The sequence below is a fragment of the Pimephales promelas genome, chromosome 18 (genome assembly GCF_988280905.1).
Source record: "Pimephales promelas chromosome 18, fPimPro1.hap1.1, whole genome shotgun sequence".
NCBI lineage: Eukaryota > Metazoa > Chordata > Actinopteri > Cypriniformes > Leuciscidae > Pimephales > Pimephales promelas.
This window is the reverse complement of record NC_142786.1, coordinates 107,677-128,381: the sequence shown is the minus strand read 5'-3', so window position 1 is coordinate 128,381 and position 20,705 is coordinate 107,677. Positions and strand designations below refer to the sequence as shown.

General features: G+C 48.4%; 3 protein-coding genes across 8 annotated transcripts in view; all 3 read left to right on the top strand.

Moving 5' to 3' along the window:
* The first annotated feature begins 62 nt into the window (after positions 1–62).
* Positions 63–14,029, top strand: kdm1b (lysine demethylase 1B). Of its 2 annotated transcripts, XM_039664139.2 has the most exons (21): positions 63–230; positions 535–623; positions 695–816; positions 987–1,076; positions 1,142–1,253; positions 1,344–1,457; positions 1,792–1,830; positions 3,120–3,297; positions 3,592–3,776; positions 3,909–4,079; positions 4,480–4,551; positions 5,236–5,370; positions 6,346–6,517; positions 7,603–7,730; positions 8,071–8,202; positions 8,288–8,362; positions 8,463–8,579; positions 8,842–8,967; positions 9,149–9,271; positions 9,383–9,535; positions 11,892–14,029. In XM_039664139.2, exons 1-21 carry the CDS (start codon positions 215–217, stop codon positions 11,973–11,975), a joined length of 2,433 nt encoding a protein of 810 aa, XP_039520073.2. In that variant the 5' UTR covers positions 63–214; the 3' UTR covers positions 11,976–14,029. The 2 variants fall into 2 exon arrangements, with proteins under 2 accessions (XP_039520073.2, XP_088979366.1); XM_089123240.1 differs by lacking the exon at positions 4,480–4,551.
* On the top strand, positions 6,621–7,596 carry LOC148970844 (uncharacterized; the record flags this gene model as incomplete). The annotated part of the gene is made up of 1 exon (XM_089122734.1): positions 6,621–7,596. A coding segment is annotated over one exon (753 nt), but the record flags the coding sequence as incomplete, so codon positions are not given.
* Positions 14,030–16,488: 2,459 nt separating the features above from the next.
* The window catches only part of col14a1b (collagen, type XIV, alpha 1b), a 36,658-nt gene continuing 32,441 nt past the window's right edge, over positions 16,489–20,705 (top strand). For 3 of the 5 annotated variants that reach the window (XM_089122746.1, XM_089122745.1, XM_089122748.1), the window contains exons 1-3: positions 16,489–16,823; positions 17,047–17,112; positions 20,496–20,612. In XM_089122746.1, coding sequence (XP_088978872.1) covers positions 17,055–17,112; positions 20,496–20,612 — 175 coding nt within the window. In that variant the 5' untranslated portion in view covers positions 16,489–16,823; positions 17,047–17,054. The remainder of the gene's footprint in view (positions 16,824–17,046; positions 17,113–20,495; positions 20,613–20,705) is intronic. The other 2 variants (XM_089122747.1, XM_089122749.1) reach the window with 2 other exon arrangements.

The window sequence follows — 20,705 nt, the reverse complement described above, 5'->3', positions numbered from 1 at the left end:
ACAGTACAGAGAGGGGGCTTTTATTTTGACCTATGTTGTTAAGCGCAGCAGAGGAAGTGACGTCATAGACAGTGTGTTTCCTGCAGATGAGGCAAAATAAACGATGCTGATTTTAATGTGTTTCGTTGAAGAACAAAGGGTCAAATATTACTCTAACGTTAGATAAAGAACAAAGAGTCAAATATCCAGTGGTTTAACAGAAACGTCATTATCAATGCTAGCGGACTCAGGTGAGAGTCATTTATTCATGTTCATGCGCATTGTGAATGTGTGTGTGTGTATGTATGAGTGTATGAATGAATGAATGAATGAATGAGATACGCGCGCGTGTGTGTGTGTGTACAGTTTCAATGAGTGAATGTGACTGAGAGTATCATGTGTGAGTCTCTACAGTGTGTCTCTACGGTGTGTGTGTGTGTGTGTGTGTGTGAATGAATGACACTGAGTGTGTTTGTACAGTGTGTGAGTGAGTGAATAAGACTGTGTGTGTCTGTACAGTGTGTGTGTAGTAGTGATGTGTTGATGTGTGTTCAGTGGGACGGAGTCGTGGCAGGAAGCGCTCAGCAGGCGTGGGCGGGGCTGACTCTGGTGGGCGGGGCCGAGGGAACACACCTGCAGCACAGGTGAGGGTTCGAGACATCAGAGGAGCACAGCAGCACCTGCAGGAGTGTTTCTGTATGTTTGTGTGTTTCAGACGAGAAGGAAAGCCGCCGAGACGGGGGAAGATGACGATCAGTCGGAGAAGAAGTTCAGGAAGTGTGAGAAATCCGGATGTCCAGCGACGTACCCTGTGTGTTTCGCCAGCGCGTCTGACAGGTGTGTGTGATTACAGTAAACGTGATGAACACACTGATGAAGGATACAGTACTGATAGTGCCGAACCTTCATCGGCTGTGCCTCTACAGAGGGTCATTACTCAGATCACCTGTTCTCTGGGATGTGATGAGGACTGAGAGCTCAGTGTGTTTAACGTCTGCTTTCATCAGGTGTGCCAGAAACGGATACACGTCTCGCTGGTATCACCTGTCGTGCGGCGAGCACTTCTGTAACGAGTGCTTCGATCATTACTACAGAAGGTGAGTGCTGCTGGGTAATGTTGAGGTGCTCGGGTCACACCTGATCCTCCTCTGTTCTCCTGCAGTCATAAAGACGGCTACGAGACGTTCTCCTCCTGGAAGAGGGTTTGGACCAGCAATGGGAAGAGCGAACCGAGCCTCAAAGCCTTCATGGCCGACCAGCAGCTGCCATACTGGGTGAGTAACTGTGTAACCTAGACCAGCTCTGTGTAACGTAGACTGATAATCGTGTGTGTGTGTGTGTGTGTGTGTGTGTGTGTGTGTCAGGTCCAGTGCAGTAAAGCAGACTGTGGCAGGTGGCGTCAGCTGAGTAAAGAGTCGGCTCTGACGGCTGCTCTAGCATCATCGTATCGCTGCGGGATGAAGAACAACAGCGTGAAGGTGAGAACACATCGTCCACTGGGGTGTGTGTGTGCTGGGGTGTGTGTGTGCTGGGGTGTGTGTGTGCTGGGGTGTGTGTGTGCGCTGGGGTGTGTGTGTGCGCTGGGGTGTGTGTGCTGGGGTGTGTGCTGGGGTGTGTGATAGTGTGTGTGTGATGGTGTGTGTGTGATGGTGTGTGTGATTGTGTGTGTGTTGGGGTGTGTGTTGGAGTGTGTGCGCTGGGGTGTGTGTGTGTGCTGGGGTGTGTGTGCTGGGGTGTGTGTTGGAGTGTGTGTGCTGGTGTGTGTGTTGGAGTGTGTGCCTGTCCTCACGTCTCTGTGCTTTTGTTTTGCAGAGCGAAGGAAGTGATGCGTGTTCTCAGCCGGAGGACGTGGTAAAGATCCTTCAGTGATTTTACTCTGGCCATTCAGTGACCAAACAGACCCATCAGTGTTCAGACTGATTAAAGGGTCATGAAACCCCAAACCAAATTTTCTGAGATTATAACAGAGGAATGTGTGTTGAACACCATTGAAGACAATGTTAGCATCTGTTAGATTTAATAATAAGGTTAAAATGGTTAAATTTGAGTTTTTTTCGTCTTCCGGGTTTAAAATCTTCATTGTAGTGGGTGACGTGGCAGTGCCCTGCACAGTGCGTTGATGACTCATCGGTGTTGTCCTATGAGAAGACACGGCCTCTTAATTATTCATGACAGCACGTGGATCTTTCCAACGACAGACGTGACAAACTGTGATATCGCGTAGTAACGTTAGATGAGAGAGGCAATCATGGGACGCAAACTATTTGTTTTATGGTGCAAAGTCCGAGTGCGTTGAATAAGTTCCTGATGCTGCCAGGGCTCGACTCTGGCTCTGGACGGTTGGTTTGCCATCAAACACGGACACGTCTAAACCTGACCCAAACTAGTGTGTGCCGCCGCAAACGTTTTCGCGAGAGAGCTGCGACAAGTGGAGAATGATGGACTTCGACTAATCCAAGTTGCGTCTTGCGAGTGATGCGGTATCCCGAGGACTTTCTATCCCTTCAGAGGTGTGTGTGTGTGTGTGTGTGTGTGTGTGTGTAAAATGAGAAGTCATTTATTATAAGGGTTCAGAGGGCGCGTAGACTATGCTCTTTCTTTTACTGATTTTTTTAAGCGGAAAATTAACAATTTTTTTCTGAAATGTATTTATAGTGTCTATATAAACCACTATATATTTTATAATGACATTATAAATATACATGTAGCCTACATTAATATGTTTTAATTAGAATTACGATTACTGTAGGCTAATATTTGTAGTTGGACATTCAGTTACTTTTGAAAGGACGATAATAAAGTGTCAGTGTACTTCATAAGACTTTAACTTTGCCAGCTATATAAAAATCGAGCATTTCCTCACGTTTTACCATTGCTTTTTAGTGACAGTGGAAATGCATGTGAGAGTGACAGTGATGGTCATACCACACCCACTCCCGCCCTTCTTCTCAGCTAGCCACGCCCATTTCAGCTGCATTTTTCAAAAAGATTTTGAGCTAGACTTGAGCTGAAAGAGGGGGGTTTCATGACCCTTTAACACCACATGATGATGATGATGATGATGATGCTGATGATGAGATGATGATGATGATGCTGATGATGATGATGATGCTGATGCTGATGATGCTGTCGTTGATCAGCGTGTGGCGGGTGTGACGGACAGCTGGTGGCTCTCGATGCTCATCCTGCCGCCGCTGCTGAAGGACAGTCCCGCTAGCCCGTTCCTCAGCGCTTATTACCCGGACTGTGTGGGCATGAGCCCGTCTGCCGGCCCGGGGAACCAGCGCCAGGAGCACCGCCGGACAGCGCCGCCTCACAGTGAGTCTGATCACTCTCACAAACACAACCACGTGTTCACAATCCCCTCTCTGAAAGACTCGTCAGCATTTAACAGATTTAGAGTTCATGACGGCAGGAACAGCAGCGTCGTCTTTTAGAAAACACCCAAAACAAACATTTAAGAGTTTATTTATTGCACTCCATCATCTCTGTAAAGGCGGTGAGTTTGAGTCAGAAATCTCTACAGCAGCTTCACACACACACACACACACACACACACACACACACTTTGTGATTGTTTTTATTAGACAATGTGTGTGTGTGTGTTTGTAGTTCCCGGACTCTCACCGTATTTCCAGCCCTTCTATCAGCCGAACGAGTGTGGGAAAGCCTTGTGTGTGAGACCCGACATGATGGAGCTGGACGAGTTGTACGAGTTCCCAGAATTCTCCAGGGATCCCACCATGTATCTGGCGCTGAGGAACCTGGTTCTGGCGGCCTGGAACCGGGACTGCAAGGTACGAACGTCAGTGCTAATGTGTTAGCTGGTCTCGTCTGTGTGTTGAGGTTCTGTTGTGTGTGTTGATGTCCTGTTGTGTGTGTGTGTGTGTGTGTGTTGATGTCCTGTTGTGTGTGTGTGTGTGTTGCAGGAGGTTCTGACCCTGCAGAGATGCGCTCCTCATGTGATCGTGCGCGGGCTGGTGCGGATCCGCTGTGTGCAGGAACTGGAGCGAGTTCTGGACTTCATGACCCGGAAGGGCCTGATCAACACGGGGGTTCTGCAGGTCAAGCGGCCCCTCCTGCCCGAGTCCCAGCACTACGTGAGCCGCTGACACACACACACACACACACACACTCTCTGCTTGTCCCAGCAGTCTGTCGATGTGCAGTAAATATAGAGTTGTGTATTGTTGTCTGTTCAACTCATTTTAACTGACTTTTTGAAAACTGCTGAAAAAAATCCAGATTCTTTGACATAAAGTAACTTTTTTAACAGTAACCCAAATAGTGTTAGTTTCCCTGGTAACAAGTTACTTTTATTGTAGAGTAATTCAGTTACTAACTCATTTACTTTTTGGAACAAGTAGTGAGTAAGTATAACTAATTACGGTGGCAGGACTGCATGTGTAGTGCATGAACGCAGCCAAACCCTTCTGAGTGAACAGCCCGTGAAACGTCTTCAGTGAGATTCACATGAAGTGTGTGTGTGTGTTTGAGCAGAAGGTGCTGGTCATTGGCGCCGGTGCTGCGGGTCTCGCTGCTGCTCGCCAGCTTCAGAACTTCGGCATGCAGGTACGACACACACACACACACACACACACACACACACTCTTCTAACCCTAATCGATGGAGCTTTTCATTTCTTAAACAGCCATGTAGGAAGTGACCCATCATGGCCATATTCACTGTGAGAGAGTGGTTGGGAGGTGTGTGTGTGTGTGTGTGTGTGTGTGTGTGTGTGTGTGTGTGTGTGTGTGTGTGTGTTTACACCCAAGACTGTGAGAGGATGGCTGGGAGGAGCATGAAGAATCATTTCAGATCTTAAACTGCCTGAAAGAGTTTGGATGTGCTGGAGTGTGTGTGTGTGTGTGTGTGTGTGTGTGTGTGTGTGTGTGTGTGTGTGTGTGTGTTAGTCTCCAGCGCTCTGCGATCGCACAGCTGGCGAGGTACGGATTCGAACATCAGCTCAGAGCCTGCGGCGGGAGCGCTGCGGAGTGGGTTTCCATGACAGCAGGAAGGGATCATGTAAACTCTCTCTCTCTCTCGCTCGCTCTTCCACTTCACTTCCTGTCTACTTACTGGCTTAATTAGGCCTGATTAGGCCTCCCAGAGGAGTGCTAACCCAACTCTACATCGCCGTCGTTACAGTCGCTGTGATGCTCCGTCTGTCCACACACACATATATATACAGTACAGATCACAGTTTGCTGGGTAAAATGTTCAAACTATTGCCTCTGTTTTGTGATTGGTCGTCAGGTGGTGGTTCTGGAGGCCAGGGAGCGAATCGGAGGCAGAGTTTGGGATGATGCGTCGCTGGGAATGACGGTCGGACGAGGAGCTCAGATCGTGAACGGCTGCGTGAACAACCCTATCGCTCTGATGTGTGAGCAGGTGACTCACACACACACACACACACTCTCTCTCTCACACACACACCTGTGCTTTCCTGTGTGCAGCTGGGGCTGCCGATGCACAGGTTGGATGTACACACTCACACACACACACACACACACACACACACTCACACACACACACACACCTGTGTTCTCTGTGTGCAGCTGGGGCTGCCGATGCACAGGTTGGATGTACACACACACACACTCTCTCACACACACACACCTGTGTTCTCTGTGTGCAGCTGGGGCTGCCGATGCACAGGTTGGATGTACACACACACACTCACGCACACACACACTCACACACACACACACACCTGTGTTCTCTGTGTGCAGCTGGGGCTGCCGATGCACAGGTTGGATGTACACACACACACTCACGCACACACACACTCTCTCACACACACACACCTGTGTTCTCTGTGTGCAGCTGGGGCTGCCGATGCACAGGTTGGATGTACACACACACACACACACACACACACTCACACACACACCTGTGTTCTCTGTGTGCAGCTGGGGCTGCCGATGCACAGGTTGGATGTACACACACACACTCACGCACACACACACTCTCTCACACACACACACCTGTGTTCTCTGTGTGCAGCTGGGGCTGCCGATGCACAGGTTGGATGTACACACACACACACACACACACACACTCACACACACACCTGTGTTCTCTGTGTGCAGCTGGGGCTGCCGATGCACAGGTTGGATGTACACACACACACTCACGCACACACACACTCACACACACACACACACCTGTGTTCTCTGTGTGCAGCTGGGGCTGCCGATGCACAGGTTGGATGTACACACACACACTCACGCACACACACACTCTCTCACACACACACACCTGTGTTCTCTGTGTGCAGCTGGGGCTGCCGATGCACAGGTTGGATGTACACACACACACACACACACACACACTCACACACACACCTGTGTTCTCTGTGTGCAGCTGGGGCTGCCGATGCACAGGTTGGGTGCGCGCTGTGAGCTGATCCAGGATGGGGGACTCGTCACGGATCCGGCTCTGGACAAGCGCATGGACTTCCACTTCAACGCTGTTCTGGACGCCGTGTCCGAGTGGAGGAAGAACAAGCCCCAGTCCCAGGATGCACCACTGGGGGGTGAGAGTCATGTGATCTGTCTGTCAGGTTCACGACAGCATTTTTTGTTACACGTGCGGTTAGCTTTTACTGAATGAATCCGGACATGAAGCTGATTTACTAGGACAAGACAGGACACAGGTCAGGGTCAGGGCACAGGTCAGGGTCAGTTCAGGGTCAGGTCAGGACACGGGTCAGGGTCAGGGCACAGGTCAGGGCACAGGTCAGGGTCAGTTCAGGGTCAGGTCAGGACACGGGTCAGGGTCAGGGCACAGGTCAGGGTCAGGGCACAGGTCAGGGTCAGTTCAGGGTCAGGTCAGGACACGGGTCAGGGTCAGGACACGGGTCAGGTCAAGACACAGGTCGGGGTCAGGTCAGGACAAGGGTCAGGACAAGGGTCAGGGTCATGGTCAGGACACAGGTCAGGGTCAGGATCAGGTCACGACACAGATCAGGGTCAGGTTCAGGACACAGGTCAGGATCAGGATCAGGTCACGACACAGGTCAGGGTCAGGTCAGGACACAGGTCAGGGTCAGGTCAGGACACAGGTCAGGGTCAGGTTCAGGACACAGGTCAGGTCAGGGTCAGGTCAGGACACAGGTCAGGTCAGGGTCAGGTCAGGACACAGGTCAGGGTCAGGTCAGGACACAGGTCAGGTTCAGGACACAGGTCAGGGTCAGGTCAGGACACAGGTCAGGATCAGGTCAGGACACAGGTCAGGGTCAGGTCAGGACACAGGTCAGGGTCAGGTCAGGACACAGGTCAGGGTCAGGTTCAGGACACAGGTCAGGTCAGGGTCAGGTCAGGACACAGGTCAGGGTCAGGTCAGGACACAGGTCAGCTGATCCACATGTTCCTCTGGACGGCAGATTCTAATGTAATACACATTTAACTGCCATATGTAAAAAAACATCACCTGAATCTATTAAATAATTGTTTTGTATTAATCTTTTTGTTAATTGTACAAGTTTTGTTATTCACATTGTTTTTGCCATGAAGGTGCATTATATCCCTCCTGCTGTTAAGAACAGAAATACTAATGATAATGCAGGACGATTGTGTGTAACTGCCGGAGTGTGTGTGTGGTGTGTGTTCGGATGTGCAGAGAAGATTCAGGAAGTGTACAAGGCGTTCCTGCAGGAGTCCGGCCTCCTCTTCTCTGAGCTGGAGGAGAACGTCCTGCACTTCCATCTCAGCAACCTGGAGTACGCCTGCGGGAGCACCCTGGACCAGGTGTGTGTGTGTGTGTGTGTGTGTGTGTGTGTGTGTGTGAGAGAGAGAGAGAGAGTGTGTGACTGACTGTGTGTGTGTTTGTGTGTTACTGACTGTGTGTGTGTGAGAGAGAGTGTGTGTTTGAATGTGACTCACTGTGTGTGTGTGTGTGTGAGAGAGAGAGAGTGTGTGACTGACTGTGTGTGTGTTTGTGTGTTACTGACTGTGTGTGTGTGAGAGAGAGTGTGTGTTTGAATGTGACTCACTGTGTGTGTGTGTGTGTGTGTCACTCGAGCTCTACTTCAGATTCAGGTAAGCTGGAGTTCATCAGTGTGTGTGTGTGTGTGTGTGTGTGTGGCAGGTGTCGGCGCGCTCGTGGGATCATAATGAGTGTTTCGCTCAGTTCTCCGGCGATCACACGCTGCTCATTGATGGATACTCGCCTGTCCTGCACAATCTCGCTCAGGGACTAGACATCCGGCTCAATACCGCGGTACTTCAGCTATTATACACACACACACACACACACACACACACACTGCTCCTCACCTTCAGCCACTCACCGTATGTGCTTGCAGGTCCAGCATGTGGAATATTCTGGAGACGCAGTGAAAGTCACGTCCTTCTGTGGATCGCACTGGACTGCACAGAAGGTCCAACACATCACACACACCTGCATCACACACACACACCAGCATAATACACACACACATATCACGGTTCTTCATGTTAGCTGGGTGTGTTGCGCTGCAGGTTTTGGTGACGCTGCCGCTGGCTCTGCTGCAGAACAACACCGTGTGCTTCAGCCCTCCTCTGCCCGAGCGGAAGCTGAAAGCCATCCACAGCCTGGGAGCCGGAGCCATCGAGAAGGTGTGTGTGTGTGTGTGAGTGTGTGAGTGTGTGCATGCACAGCCTGGAAGCCGGAGCCATCGAGAAGGTGTGTGTGTGTGTGTGAGTGTGTGAGTGTGTGCATGCACAGCCTGGGAGCCGGAGCCATCGAGAAGGTGAGTGTGTGAGTGTGTGTGTGTGAGTGTGTGCATCCACAGTCTGGGAGCCGGAGCCATCGAGATGGTGAGTGTGTGAGTGTGTGAGACGTGCCTCGCCCGGGACACTCACGCTCTCTGTGTTTCAGGTCGCCCTGCAGTTTCCCACACGCTTCTGGGACAGTAAAGTCCAGGGAGCGGATTATTTCGGCCACGTGCCAGCCAGTGTGGAGAAGAGAGGCTTGTTCAGTGTGTTCTACGACATGCGCCCACAGGTACGTCACGGGTTTCTGCACTGTGTGTGTGTGTGTGTGTGTGGAGAAGACAGGCTTGTTCAGTGTGTTTTACGACATGTGCCCTCAGGTACGACAGGCTCCTGTTCTAACAACAAGGTGTGCGTGTGTGTGTGCATATGCTTGTGTGCGTGCGTGTGTGTGCATGCTTGCGTGTGTGCAGGGCGAGGAGTGTGTGCTCATGACGGTGATCACGGGCGAGGCTCTTGCACTGGTCAGAGATCTTCAGGACTCGCAGGTGGTGGATCTGTGTATGAGTGTCCTCAGAGAACTCTTCCAGGAGCAGGTGAGCCTCAACATCCGCTACAGACTTCATCATTCATCAAGACACAACTCTGTTCACTCTGATATTAACAAGTACCTGAAGGTCAGCGATTGTTCTGATGTTGTGTCGCAGGAGGTTCCGGAGCCGGTGAAGTTCCTGGTGACCCACTGGAGCAGAGACGCCTGGGCTCAGATGTCCTACAGCTTCGTGAAGACGGGCGGCAGCGGCGAGGCCTACGACATCATGGCCGAGGACGTGCAGGGGAAACTGTTCTTCGCTGGCGAGGTCAGACTCCTGTGTGTGTGTCTGTGTGTGTGTGTGTGTGTCTGTGTGTATGACCATGCAGTGAAGACAGACTGTCGATTGCATTTTATTTGAATATATTCATATTTGAACCTCATTGATTTACGTCATTGTCATTTTGCTAGCGCTAGCAGGAGTGCGGTCTTAAACGAAAGTGGCAGTAGCTGGGCCACCTGTAGCGGCTCGGAGGCCCTTCAGGCCCGTGGGTCCCGAGAGGGTATGGTAAGAGGACGAGACGGGTTAACCCGGGATCAGGAGTGTGGTGTTCTGCTATGACCAGTGTCCATTAGCTCCTGTAGGAAGGAAAGCCCCAGCGGTACTTCTCACGAGTAGAGTCTTGGTTCCAGACTGAACACCAATCTGGGAAAACAGACCACTTAAGGGCGTAGAGGCACCTCGTGGACAGAGCTCAAGCCTCAGGGATAGTGTTCAGGACTCTGCTGGGAGGCCCGTAAGTTCCCGTGGAGGGGCCATTCGTGGAGGACCCACAGCTCAGACTGCCCTGTTCGCCTGGGGACGAAGGTCTCCGGGAATTGGCCAAGGGGCTGCGAGCAGCTGAAGCCCAGGAGAGCGACCGGGAGAAAGGCGTAAAGGGGAAGACTGGGCCATTCGTGGGACAGTGCATCCATGTTCTTTGTGAAGAATATTGGGCAGTGAGAGCTTCATCTTTTCCAGGCAGTTCAAATGCTGCGTTCTCATGAGCTGGACCAGGAGCTGGAAGTCGGTCCGCCCTCACACAGAGCTGGAAGCATCTTCTTCCTCGAGACCTTCTGCTAACTCCAGACTGCTCTCGGCTGGGGTCCCATGGTCGACAAACGACCAAAGAAGGCCTACTACCACCTTGACGTGAAGGTGATCTGATCGCCAGTTGCGAGTTGAGACCTGGGGTTTAGGCCAGTCCTGCAGAGGGCAGGAATCCCAGCGGAAGGACTGATGATGCGGAGGCATTAGCCCTAGCATCCTCTGACACCCCTTTTCCACCAAAAAAGAACTGGTTCGGAACTGGTGCTGGTTCAAAGTTGGTTCGGAGTTTGTTCAACTTGCAAACCCGTTCTGTTTGTTTTTCCAGTGACTAGAGCGCCCAGGGAACGACGTCGTTACGTCACTGTGTACGTCGCCATACGTCTTAGCTAGAAACCCTTGCAAGTACAACATTACTTTGGGATCATCTCTAACTCGTGTACCAAGAAGGCTTTAAAAACAATTGAAATATGTAAGTCTTTTAATCTTTTCGTTTGATATGTAATTTTTTCTGATTAGATATGTACTCCTGTCTTGTGTCTTTTTTTCTTTCCATTTATTTGTTCTATATTGTGACTGTTTTCTCCTTTGCTTATAATGTTTACTATAAAAAAATATATAAACGCTTGCGCCAATTTCAAGCATAACAATTACAAGGGCGGACTCCATCGTGTTTCTGCAAATGTTTCTCCTGGTTTTGCGATCCTTTATTATGGTCAGAAAAGATGTTTAGAACACATCTAAACCCGCCCCCGGCCCCCGACGTAAGCATGACGTGGTAAAAGAACGGTTCTAGTCCAGCAAAGAGATGGTGCCGCTTTGGAACCAGTTTTCCCGGCCGAGAACCGGTTCTTTGGCTGTCGAAACACAAAGAACTGGTTCGCGCGCAGGCACCGGCTCCGGCTCCGGCTCCAAATGCTTTGGTGGTAAAGGGGCTTGAAAGGTTCTGAGAGGGGAAAAGGCCTCTACTCTGAACAATATTGCGAGCTGCTGGATGGTGTGAGCGCTCGGGTGCTCGAGAACTGCCCTCAGGAAAGGAATCCTCTGGCTGGGCAGGTTGATCCTGAGGCATTCCAGATGGCTGAGGAACACGGATTGGTATGATTTAACCTCTGCTTCTGACTAGGGTAAGACAAGCCAGTCGTCGAGGTAATTCAGGATGAGTGCTGCATCCATGTACTTTGTGAATGTGAGTGGCGAGGAACCTCAATTGTCCCCAAAATCCAGCTCCGGGGATGGCCTGCCACGCCCAAGTCAAGTGGCTGCGAGATTAAATGGAATGGTTTTACTGGGCGGAGCCGTGGCATTGAGGCTCTGCTTCAGCGCACACAGTAATCCGCTGAAGGAGTATAAATTTCTGTCTGTCTGTCTGTAAATTTCTGTCTGTCTCCATGCAGTTTGTTTATTTATATGTTTTGAAAGCATTTGTTCCCTTCTTTCTTATATTTCTTTTAATGTCTTTCAAGTGTCAGAAACTGCCATGCTAGATTTGTTGTAAGAGCAGTCATAAAACCTGCCTAAAACCTCTTACTGACCTCACAGTTTTTACCAGATTGTTAATTTTCACCATTGCTAATTAGTTTCTCTGCTCTTGCAGGCGACCAACAGGCACTTTCCTCAGACGGTGACGGGAGCGTATCTGAGCGGAGTGCGTGAGGCCAGCAAGATCGCAGCACAGTAGAAACGTTTCACTCTCCAGAACTTTCTCATCACAGCAGAACCGCCTCACTCTCCAGAACCGTCTTTCCACTGCAGAACCGTCTCACTCTCCAGAACCGTCTCACTCTCCAGAACCGTCTCACTCTCCAGAACCGTCTCTCCACTGCAGAACCGTCTCACTCTCCAGAACCGTCTCTCCACTGCAGAACCGTCTCACTCTCCAGAACCGTCTCACTCTCCAGAACCGTCTCACTCTCCAGAACCGTCTCTCCACTGCAGAACTCACCACTGCGAACCGTCTCACTCTCCAGAACCGTCTCACTCTCCAGAACCGTCTCACTCTCCAGAACCGTCTCTCCACTGCAGAACCGTCTCACTCTCCAGAACCGTCTCTCCACTGCAGAACCGTCTCACTCTCCAGAACGTCTCTCCACTGCAGAACTCACCACTGCGAACCGTCTCACTCTCCAGAACCGTCTCACTCTCCAGAACCGTCTCTCCACTGCAGAACCGTCTCACTCTCCAGAACCATCTCTCCACTGCAGAACCGTCTCACTCTCCAGAACCGTCTCACTCTCCAGAACCGTCTCACTCTCCAGAACCGTCTCTCCACTGCAGAACTCACCACTGCGAACCGTCTCACTCTCCAGAACCGTCTCACTCTCCAGAACCGTCTCACTCTCCAGAACCGTCTCTCCACTGCAGAACCGTCTCACTCTCCAGAACCGTCTCTCCACTGCAGAACCGTCTCACTCTCCAGAACGTCTCTCCACTGCAGAACTCACCACTGCGAACCGTCTCACTCTCCAGAACCGTCTCACTCTCCAGAACCGTCTCTCCACTGCAGAACCGTCTCACTCTCCAGAACCATCTCTCCACTGCAGAACCGCCTCACTCTCCAGAACCGCCTCACTCTCCAGAACCGTCTCTCCACTGCAGAACCGCCTCACTCTCCAGAACCGCCTCACTCTCCAGAACCGTCTCTCCACTGCAGAACTCACCACTGCGAACCGTCTCACTCTCCAGAACCGTCTCACTCTCCAGAACCATCTCTCCACTGCAGAACCGCCTCACTCTCCAGAACCGCCTCACTCTCCAGAACCGTCTCTCCACTGCAGAACTCACCACTGTTGAACCGTCTCACTCTCCGGTATATTCTCACCACTGAAGAACCGTTGTCTCTCCACTGCAGAACTCACCTCTGTAGAACCGCCTCACTTTCCAGAACCATCTCACTCTCCAGAATATTCTCACCACTGCAGAACCGTCGTCTCTCCACTGCAGAACTCCCCAGAACTGTCTCACTCTCCAGAACCGCCTCACTTTCCAGAACCGTCTCACTCTCCAGAACTGCCTCGCTTTCCAAAACCGTCTTACCACTGCAGAACCGTCTTATTCTCCAGAACCTTCTCACCACTGCAGAACTGTCTGTCTCTTCAGAACCGTCTTACCAGTGCAGAACCGCCTCAATCTCCAGAACCGTCTCACTCCCCGGTTTCTTCTCACCACTGTAGAACCATCTCACCACTATAGAACCGCCTCACTCTCCAGAACCTTCTCAACCCTTCAGAACCTTCTCACCACTGCTGAAATATCTCTCCACTGCAGAACCATCTCACCACTGCAGAACCGTCTATCCGCTATTGGAGTGCTGCAAGACTATGAACATTACAGGTGACCTGAGGACACACACACATACACTAAAGCAGTGATGTCAGATACACACGTCTGTCTTTCTGCAGGTGTTTACTGGCTGTATTTATGAACTTTCATTTCCTTTTACGGTTTTGAAGTAGTTAAATATCACAGTTCGACACAAGCTGTAGTTTGTTTATCTTCACAGCTGAAATATTAATTATGTCGATGTGATTCTCTGCCAGATTTGTTTTGTACTTTTATGTAAAGAAGAGATGCACATGAAGCTTTATTCTGTGAATTTACTTTTGTCTTAGACACCTGTTCAAATGAAATGAACTCTAGAAATATTTTACTTAATTAGAGGGTGATGTTCCTTCTTTCTTTATCCTTTTTCCTCAGATGTTCTAAAAATATTAAAAACTGTAATTTATTCAACAACTTCTTGTCTGAGTTCAGGTGTGTGTTTCTGAAAATATGCAGCTATTCAGTCCCATTCAGAGGATGCACTTTGTGTTTGGGAATATTCACATAATTTAGCATAAATTATTCACATAATTTATCAAATAAATTATGTTGCGTTACTACACATAAAAAAAATCATTTTAGAAGAGAAAAAAGTGCTCATGCAGTGGCTGGTGTTCCCCCTCAGACATGATCCAGATGGGAATCAGCTCAGCGACGGTCGTCCTCCCGTTCAGACATGGATCCCGATGCGATCTGGAGCGCTTGCGCCGCGGTATGCTGGAGAGACACTAGCACGGTTCGCCATCGATGATCGCGCGCCTGTCATTGGAATGGCTTTGCTGCACCTCGGAAACCCGTTCAGACACCGCTAGGCTAACGGCAGCTTGGGTTTGCTGTACACGAGGCCACTGAAGGCTTTAGCTGAAAGATCGAGTTCCGCGAGTATGGTTTGTGGAAACGCTGTGCATTTCTGCCATCAATATGGTGCTAAGACGAGAGACTGAACTCGAAAGGCAACATTTCGAGATACGTAACATAGCCCTGGTTCTCTAAGGGTCGGGACAATGCGTAAGTTGCTTTGCTTTAGATGTATGCTCTCACTTGCTGCAAGATTCTGAAGCAATAGCGCCCGGTGGTGCGCTATATAGCCTTAGTGTGCGAGCGCCACCATTGCAGTTATAATAGCTTGATTCAGATATTTTTAGTGAAAGGAGTTCACTAAAACTTTTCTGCGCATCTCCGCTCTAACTCAAAACGTGGTACACCATCTCCTGAGCTGGCGTAGGGTTTGAGCGTGCTGTGCCGGATTGATAAACCTCAAAGTCACCGTGTGTACGCTGGAAATTTGGTGTACGCACTTTTGATAAATGAGGGCTGTTGTGTGGAAGAAACAAAATCATCCAATAAAAAAAATCTTTTGAGTTTTGTTTTTTTAGCTTTACACTCTTGGCTTTTCTTATACTTTGCATCTTCCATTTGGGAAACTCCTGGATGTCAATTAAAACACATTCTGCGGGATGAAAAATGGCATTTCTTGTGAAACTATGTGATGATCAGTCCACTAGATGACAGCAAAAGCGTAAGAGGGAGACAGAATCTTGTGTGTGGGTGAGAGAGAGAGAGAGAGAGATTGTTTGTGTGTGTGTGAGAGACAGATTGTGTGTGTGTGTGTGTGTGTGTGTGTGTGCGCGTATGACACCTAGCTGTGCCGGATACACACAATTCTCCTAGAATGCAAGGAGACTTAACTAATTTTAACGAATGGAACTTTGTCATGTAGTGTTAACATTCATAATGCCTGATGTTACTGGTCTTATTGTGAACAATTCCTCCATGCATCTCGTTTTTTTTTATTTTATTTAATTAAATATTTTATTTTATTTCACTCTTGCTGTGATTGGCTGGCTTGGCGTTTGACGTTAGCAGTGCTTAATGTTCATCATCCAATCAAAGCATCATATATTAAATCCTGCCCTAGTTGTTCATGTGCGATGACACTCTGGACTGGGAAAGTATAATATTGGTCACGACGTCTGTTTCAGGACGGGTTGCGACTCAAACTCGGTTAGATCAGCTGAGATGTGGTGAACTCATAATCGCTTTAGCTGCACATGATTTTCATTGAGTGACAGATTATTAAGCGGTGATTGAAACGCTCAGCCAGCGGCTTCATGTCAGAGGAGAAGCTTCAGCAGATGAATTGTGTGTGTGTTTGAGTGTGTGTGTTTAAATGAGTGATTGTCAGGCTTGTGACCTGCGGAGGGAGCAGCATTCCAGTGTGCCAGTGCCGACACATCCAGCTCCATCTCTGCTGTTTGCGTGTGTAGGGAGAGACTCCATTCAAAGCACCACACTACTCTTACTTACACATATCTTTACCGAGTTCAGTTTGCTTACAGGCACTTCCACTTGCATCCCTTAGATGGACAACTAACTATTTATAATATCTTAGCATGATTCATTATTATATTTAATTAATCATTTCAGTTACTGTTATTATAAATGCTATGAAAACTTTTACTCTTAAAAGGGCTTCTTTGTGTGTGTGTGTGTGTGTGTGTGTGTGTGTGTGTGAAGTGTTCATCACTGTAGGGAAGTGTGGTAACCATTGAACAGTGTTGATTTCTGATGGGAGTGTGAGATGCAGCTTTCATGCTGTTGTTAATCTCCTGTTATCACTGTACAGCTGATTTGAAACAGTCTCTATGGTATAAAGAGCTATAAAAATAAAAGCAACTAGGCTTGATTAGATTTGAAATGTCTACAAGGAGGTTGAAATCGTGTTTACAGTTTTTTTTTTTTTTTTTCATTTGATCGCTGCTGGATCAGTTGTTTTGGACGACTAATAGCAGGATTATTAGTGCTGAGTTAGCTCGTCTCCTCTCAGTTAATCCTCGTTCATCACCTTCGTTTGATGTTTTACCTTACACCCCTTTCACTTGAAGGTATTAATGCATTGTTCTCTGCCAAGCTGATTGGTATATGTATTTACACAACCCTGAATGAATCCCTTAATATTGGGCAGAGTGAAACAGGGCCGTATTACGCTAATGACGGAGTCTGAGGTGAGACATACCTGTGTTTCAGCGCTGAGCTCCAGCGAGAGACGTTGAATAATTTAATTAAAGGGCGGGAGCTGCTTCGCGCCTGTCCTCTGAGGGCGGGAAGAGTTTGTCACTCACTGCAGTGTGTGCGCGCGCCCCGACAGCGCTGGATTATTCCTCTCATCCGATCCTACGCTTCTGTTGTGTTTGAGTTGTAACAGCAGGTGAGTGTGATATTGTCGGATTGTTTAAAAATATTAATTTACACGTTGCACGTTTGGAATTGAACACTCCCTCTTCAGTAGACTTTGTGTAAAACTGAAACGCGCCGTTTCGTTCCAACTTGTGCTGAAGTGTTAATATATTGTTGATGTAAACATGTCTGCTGAATGAGAACATGCAAACAGTGACTGAAGTGTGTGATTTCTTGAGTTGTGTGTTCATCAGCTGAGAGGATGCGGGTTCGAGCGCTTCTCCTGATACTCACGGCAGTCCTCATTGCGCATGCGCAAGGTACGCTATTTTTGTCGTTTTGTCTTCTGTTTAGTGGTTTGTTTATCTTTCGATCTCTCATTGTATTGTTCTGTGATTTTATCTGTTGTGCTGTCATTCAGTGTTTCTCTCTCTTGCGGTATCTACTATTTTTGTAATGTACTATTATAGTTTTTTCTCTCCATTGGTCAGTCTTATTCTATTCATATTTCATTCTTGAAATGTCCAAATAACACCTGTTGTTTTTTAGGTCACCCTTTTGACTAACTGATCAAAAGGGAACATTTTCACGGTTATAGTCTTAGTTCCTGGCGTTAGATGATCCTTTCACTGCCTAAGATTTCCTGAAGTGTGTTGGAAAGGTTAGAGATCTTATGAAAGGAGGCACTTGCGTGTGTGTGTGTGTGTGTGTGTATTTCCTCTAAGCGGCGTGAAGCGTGTTTGTACGGCAGCGGTGTCAGGATCTGTAGGAGATGTTCCTATAGGAGAGGATTCCTCTGTCAGGAGAAGCTGATGACCTGGAGCTCGTCCAGCAGAAACACGTTCAGATCTGTTTCTCACATACCTCAGTTGTCTGCAGCTTCAGACACACACTTCAGAGCAGAAACCACAACTAGAACCTTAACTTTCAGTAATTACACTTTAACAATAACGACACTGAGGAACAATAGCGCTGGAGTGACTTTCAGAATGAGTCTTTCCAGCTGGTGGATGAAGTCCAACTATGAAGAAATCAGGCGTGTAAAGCTGCAGTCGACACAACCGAGCGTTAGGAGTGAACTAGGGCTGTCACTAGAGTTCGCACCCTTATCAGGAAATTAAGCATACATCATTTATCTTGTTTAACGCGTTCATCATGTGCAATACCCAGCGTTCTGTACAGCTCTACGCCGGGTGTATTGCGGTGCGCTTAAAACTCATGTGTTTGCTCTAGCATTAGAAGATGCTTTGTAAGCAGTTGGTTTGCATTGGTGTTATGTTTTTATTTTCTCTTTTTCTTCTTGGTTCAACTTGTGGTGTTGAAAGTGCTCTATACAGTTGAGTTGACCCTCACACAAATATTTTCTGCAAGCTTTTTTCAAGGTAAATGTAGGTGTCTTTCCAAAAGGACACCAATAACCAAATAATAAAAGGAGTCCATATAATTCAGAAATACAATTCAGCACCCATTAAAAAAGAAAACTTTACAGAGAGAAATGTGTGGGAAGTCGAGTGTTTAGTGTGTGTAGAGCGACAGGTAAGAGTTGTTGACAGTGGTCGAATCATTTTAGTGACTCGAGTCTTTGAATCTCGTTCATCAAAATAAAGTCAATTAAATTAATTTAAGCAGAATATAATTATCATATAACATGTTAATAGCCATATTCCCCAAACACATTTACAATAAGACTGAAAGTGCAATGCTAAAGGCCAAACTATTATAAACAGAAACGATTGATTGATTGCTGTCTTTAGGATAGTCTGTGAGTTTCCCTCATCCCGAGGCGAGTCGCTCGCTCCTCCCGGGTCCGCATCAGTGGAGCATGCGGCCGGTACCGGACACCGGATCGGCTCGTTCTCTCGTCTCGGGTTCTGGTCTTTCAGCCTCTCGTCCCGGAGCTTAGTTGTGTGTTGTTATGAAGTTATCTTTGCTTTATCAAAGTGATATTTCTCATCACACAGACACAGTTTAAAGCATTGCCAACTCTTGTCTTTATTACCACATTCAAAGTGTTATGGAAAAGAACCATGACAGAAATTCAAAAATATATAATTTGTAAGAAATAAAAAAAACTATATTTTGAGACCGGGAGCACGGCATGTACCCGCAGGAGTTGAAGAACTAACTAATGCTCTTGTTTGTAAGGAAGTTTGGGAATTATGAACTCAGTTCTCTGTCACGCCACCGGACCACAGAACAGAAGACTCCGACGACTCGAGAGGGGAACTAATCATTTCTGTTTCCCGTACAGAACCCATAGAACCTTTAGTCAACATAAGATGAATGAATCCCTCTCTGAGACGACTCGGTGTTCCCCAGTCAAATTAAAGATTCGTTCGAAATGAGTGAATCGTTCATGACCGACCCATCACTACGGTCCATCACGACCTTACAGCGAGACGCCAGTTTGCGTATCATCTGCCGTACAGCGGTGTTTCCTCAGTCTGTATCTCACACACACACACACACACACACTGAGTGGACGCGAGCCGGATGTTTTCCCGCTGTTGGGAGGAAGAGTGTTTTCAGTCGTCCGGCAATAAGGTTGGTTTTCTTCACACAGTGTTTCATCTTCTGCCTGTTGCATCCGCTGACCTGAGGAAACTCTCATGACTCTACAGAACACGGCCTGTGTGTGTGTGTGTGTGTGTGTGTGTGTGTGTGTGTTACAGAACACGGCCTGTGTGTGTGTGTGTGTGTGTGTGTGTGTGTGTGTGTTACAGAACACGGCCTGTGCTCATCTGTAGAGACATGAGTGTGTGACGGGAACTGCCTGCTGACTGAGACACAAACTCTGGTTTGTGGGATCATTCAGTGTTGAGAAGCGCGTGTGTGTGTGTGTGTGTGTGTGTGTGTGTGTGTGCATGTATTTGTGTGTTCAGCTGTCAGACGGTGACTGTGGTTTCTCCAGTGCTGTAGATTGATGCTCTTTACATCTACATAAACACACACTTCTTCTGGATTGTTTCCCAAAAATCTCACTTTCTTCTCAGTCTGTCATGGCAATAAGCCGACCAGCCAGTCTCACACACACACACACACACACACACACTCACACACACACACACTCACACACACACATCAGTGCTGCAGGTACGAGGAGAGAGTGAGACTTTATTCATAACACTGAGTCCAAACCAGATCTGATGCAACTGAAAGTTTGCCGGCGTTGTAACTCTAGAAACTGATCTCTGTAAATCCGTCACTCCAGTTTGTTCTGTGATTATCCTGAGGAATATCCGGCGATCCGGATCAGAACATGCAACACATGCAGAGTGACTTACATTCACACTCGTTCACCGTAACACTGTTAGAACTGCGTCGGGTCACTGTGGTTTGGACTCGCGTATTGTTCCCCTCTTTCCTCTCCTTCCTCTCGTTCCTCTCGTTCCCCTCGTTCTTCTCCTTCCTCTCGTTCCTCACGTTCCCCTCGTTCCCCTCTTTCCTCTCCTTCCCCTCTTTCCTCTCCTTTCCTCTCGTTCCTCTCGTTCCTCTCGTTCCTCTCGTTCCATCTGTCTGATAGACAGATGATGTTTCAGATCTAATCAAACACCAGCTGTCAGTCAAACTTCACCTGTGCAGCCGGTGCTTGTGATTAGATGGACTGTTGTTCATCAGCTGTACATATTGACCGCCGGAGTTTGAGTGTGAGTGAGTGTGTGTGTGTGTGTGTGTGATGCTCTTGTCTCCACTGTGTTTGCAGTGCCAATGCCCAGAAGGCTTCGCTTCAGAGAGTTGAGCTCCAACAGGCTGAGTGTGAGCTGGAAGGAGCCGAAGGGAGAGTTTGACGGATACACACTCGCGTACAGCACCGGCTCAGGTGAGCTCTGATACACACTCGCGTACAGCACCGGCTCAGGTGAGCTCTGATACACACTCTCGTACAGCACCGGCTCAGGTGAGCTCTGATACA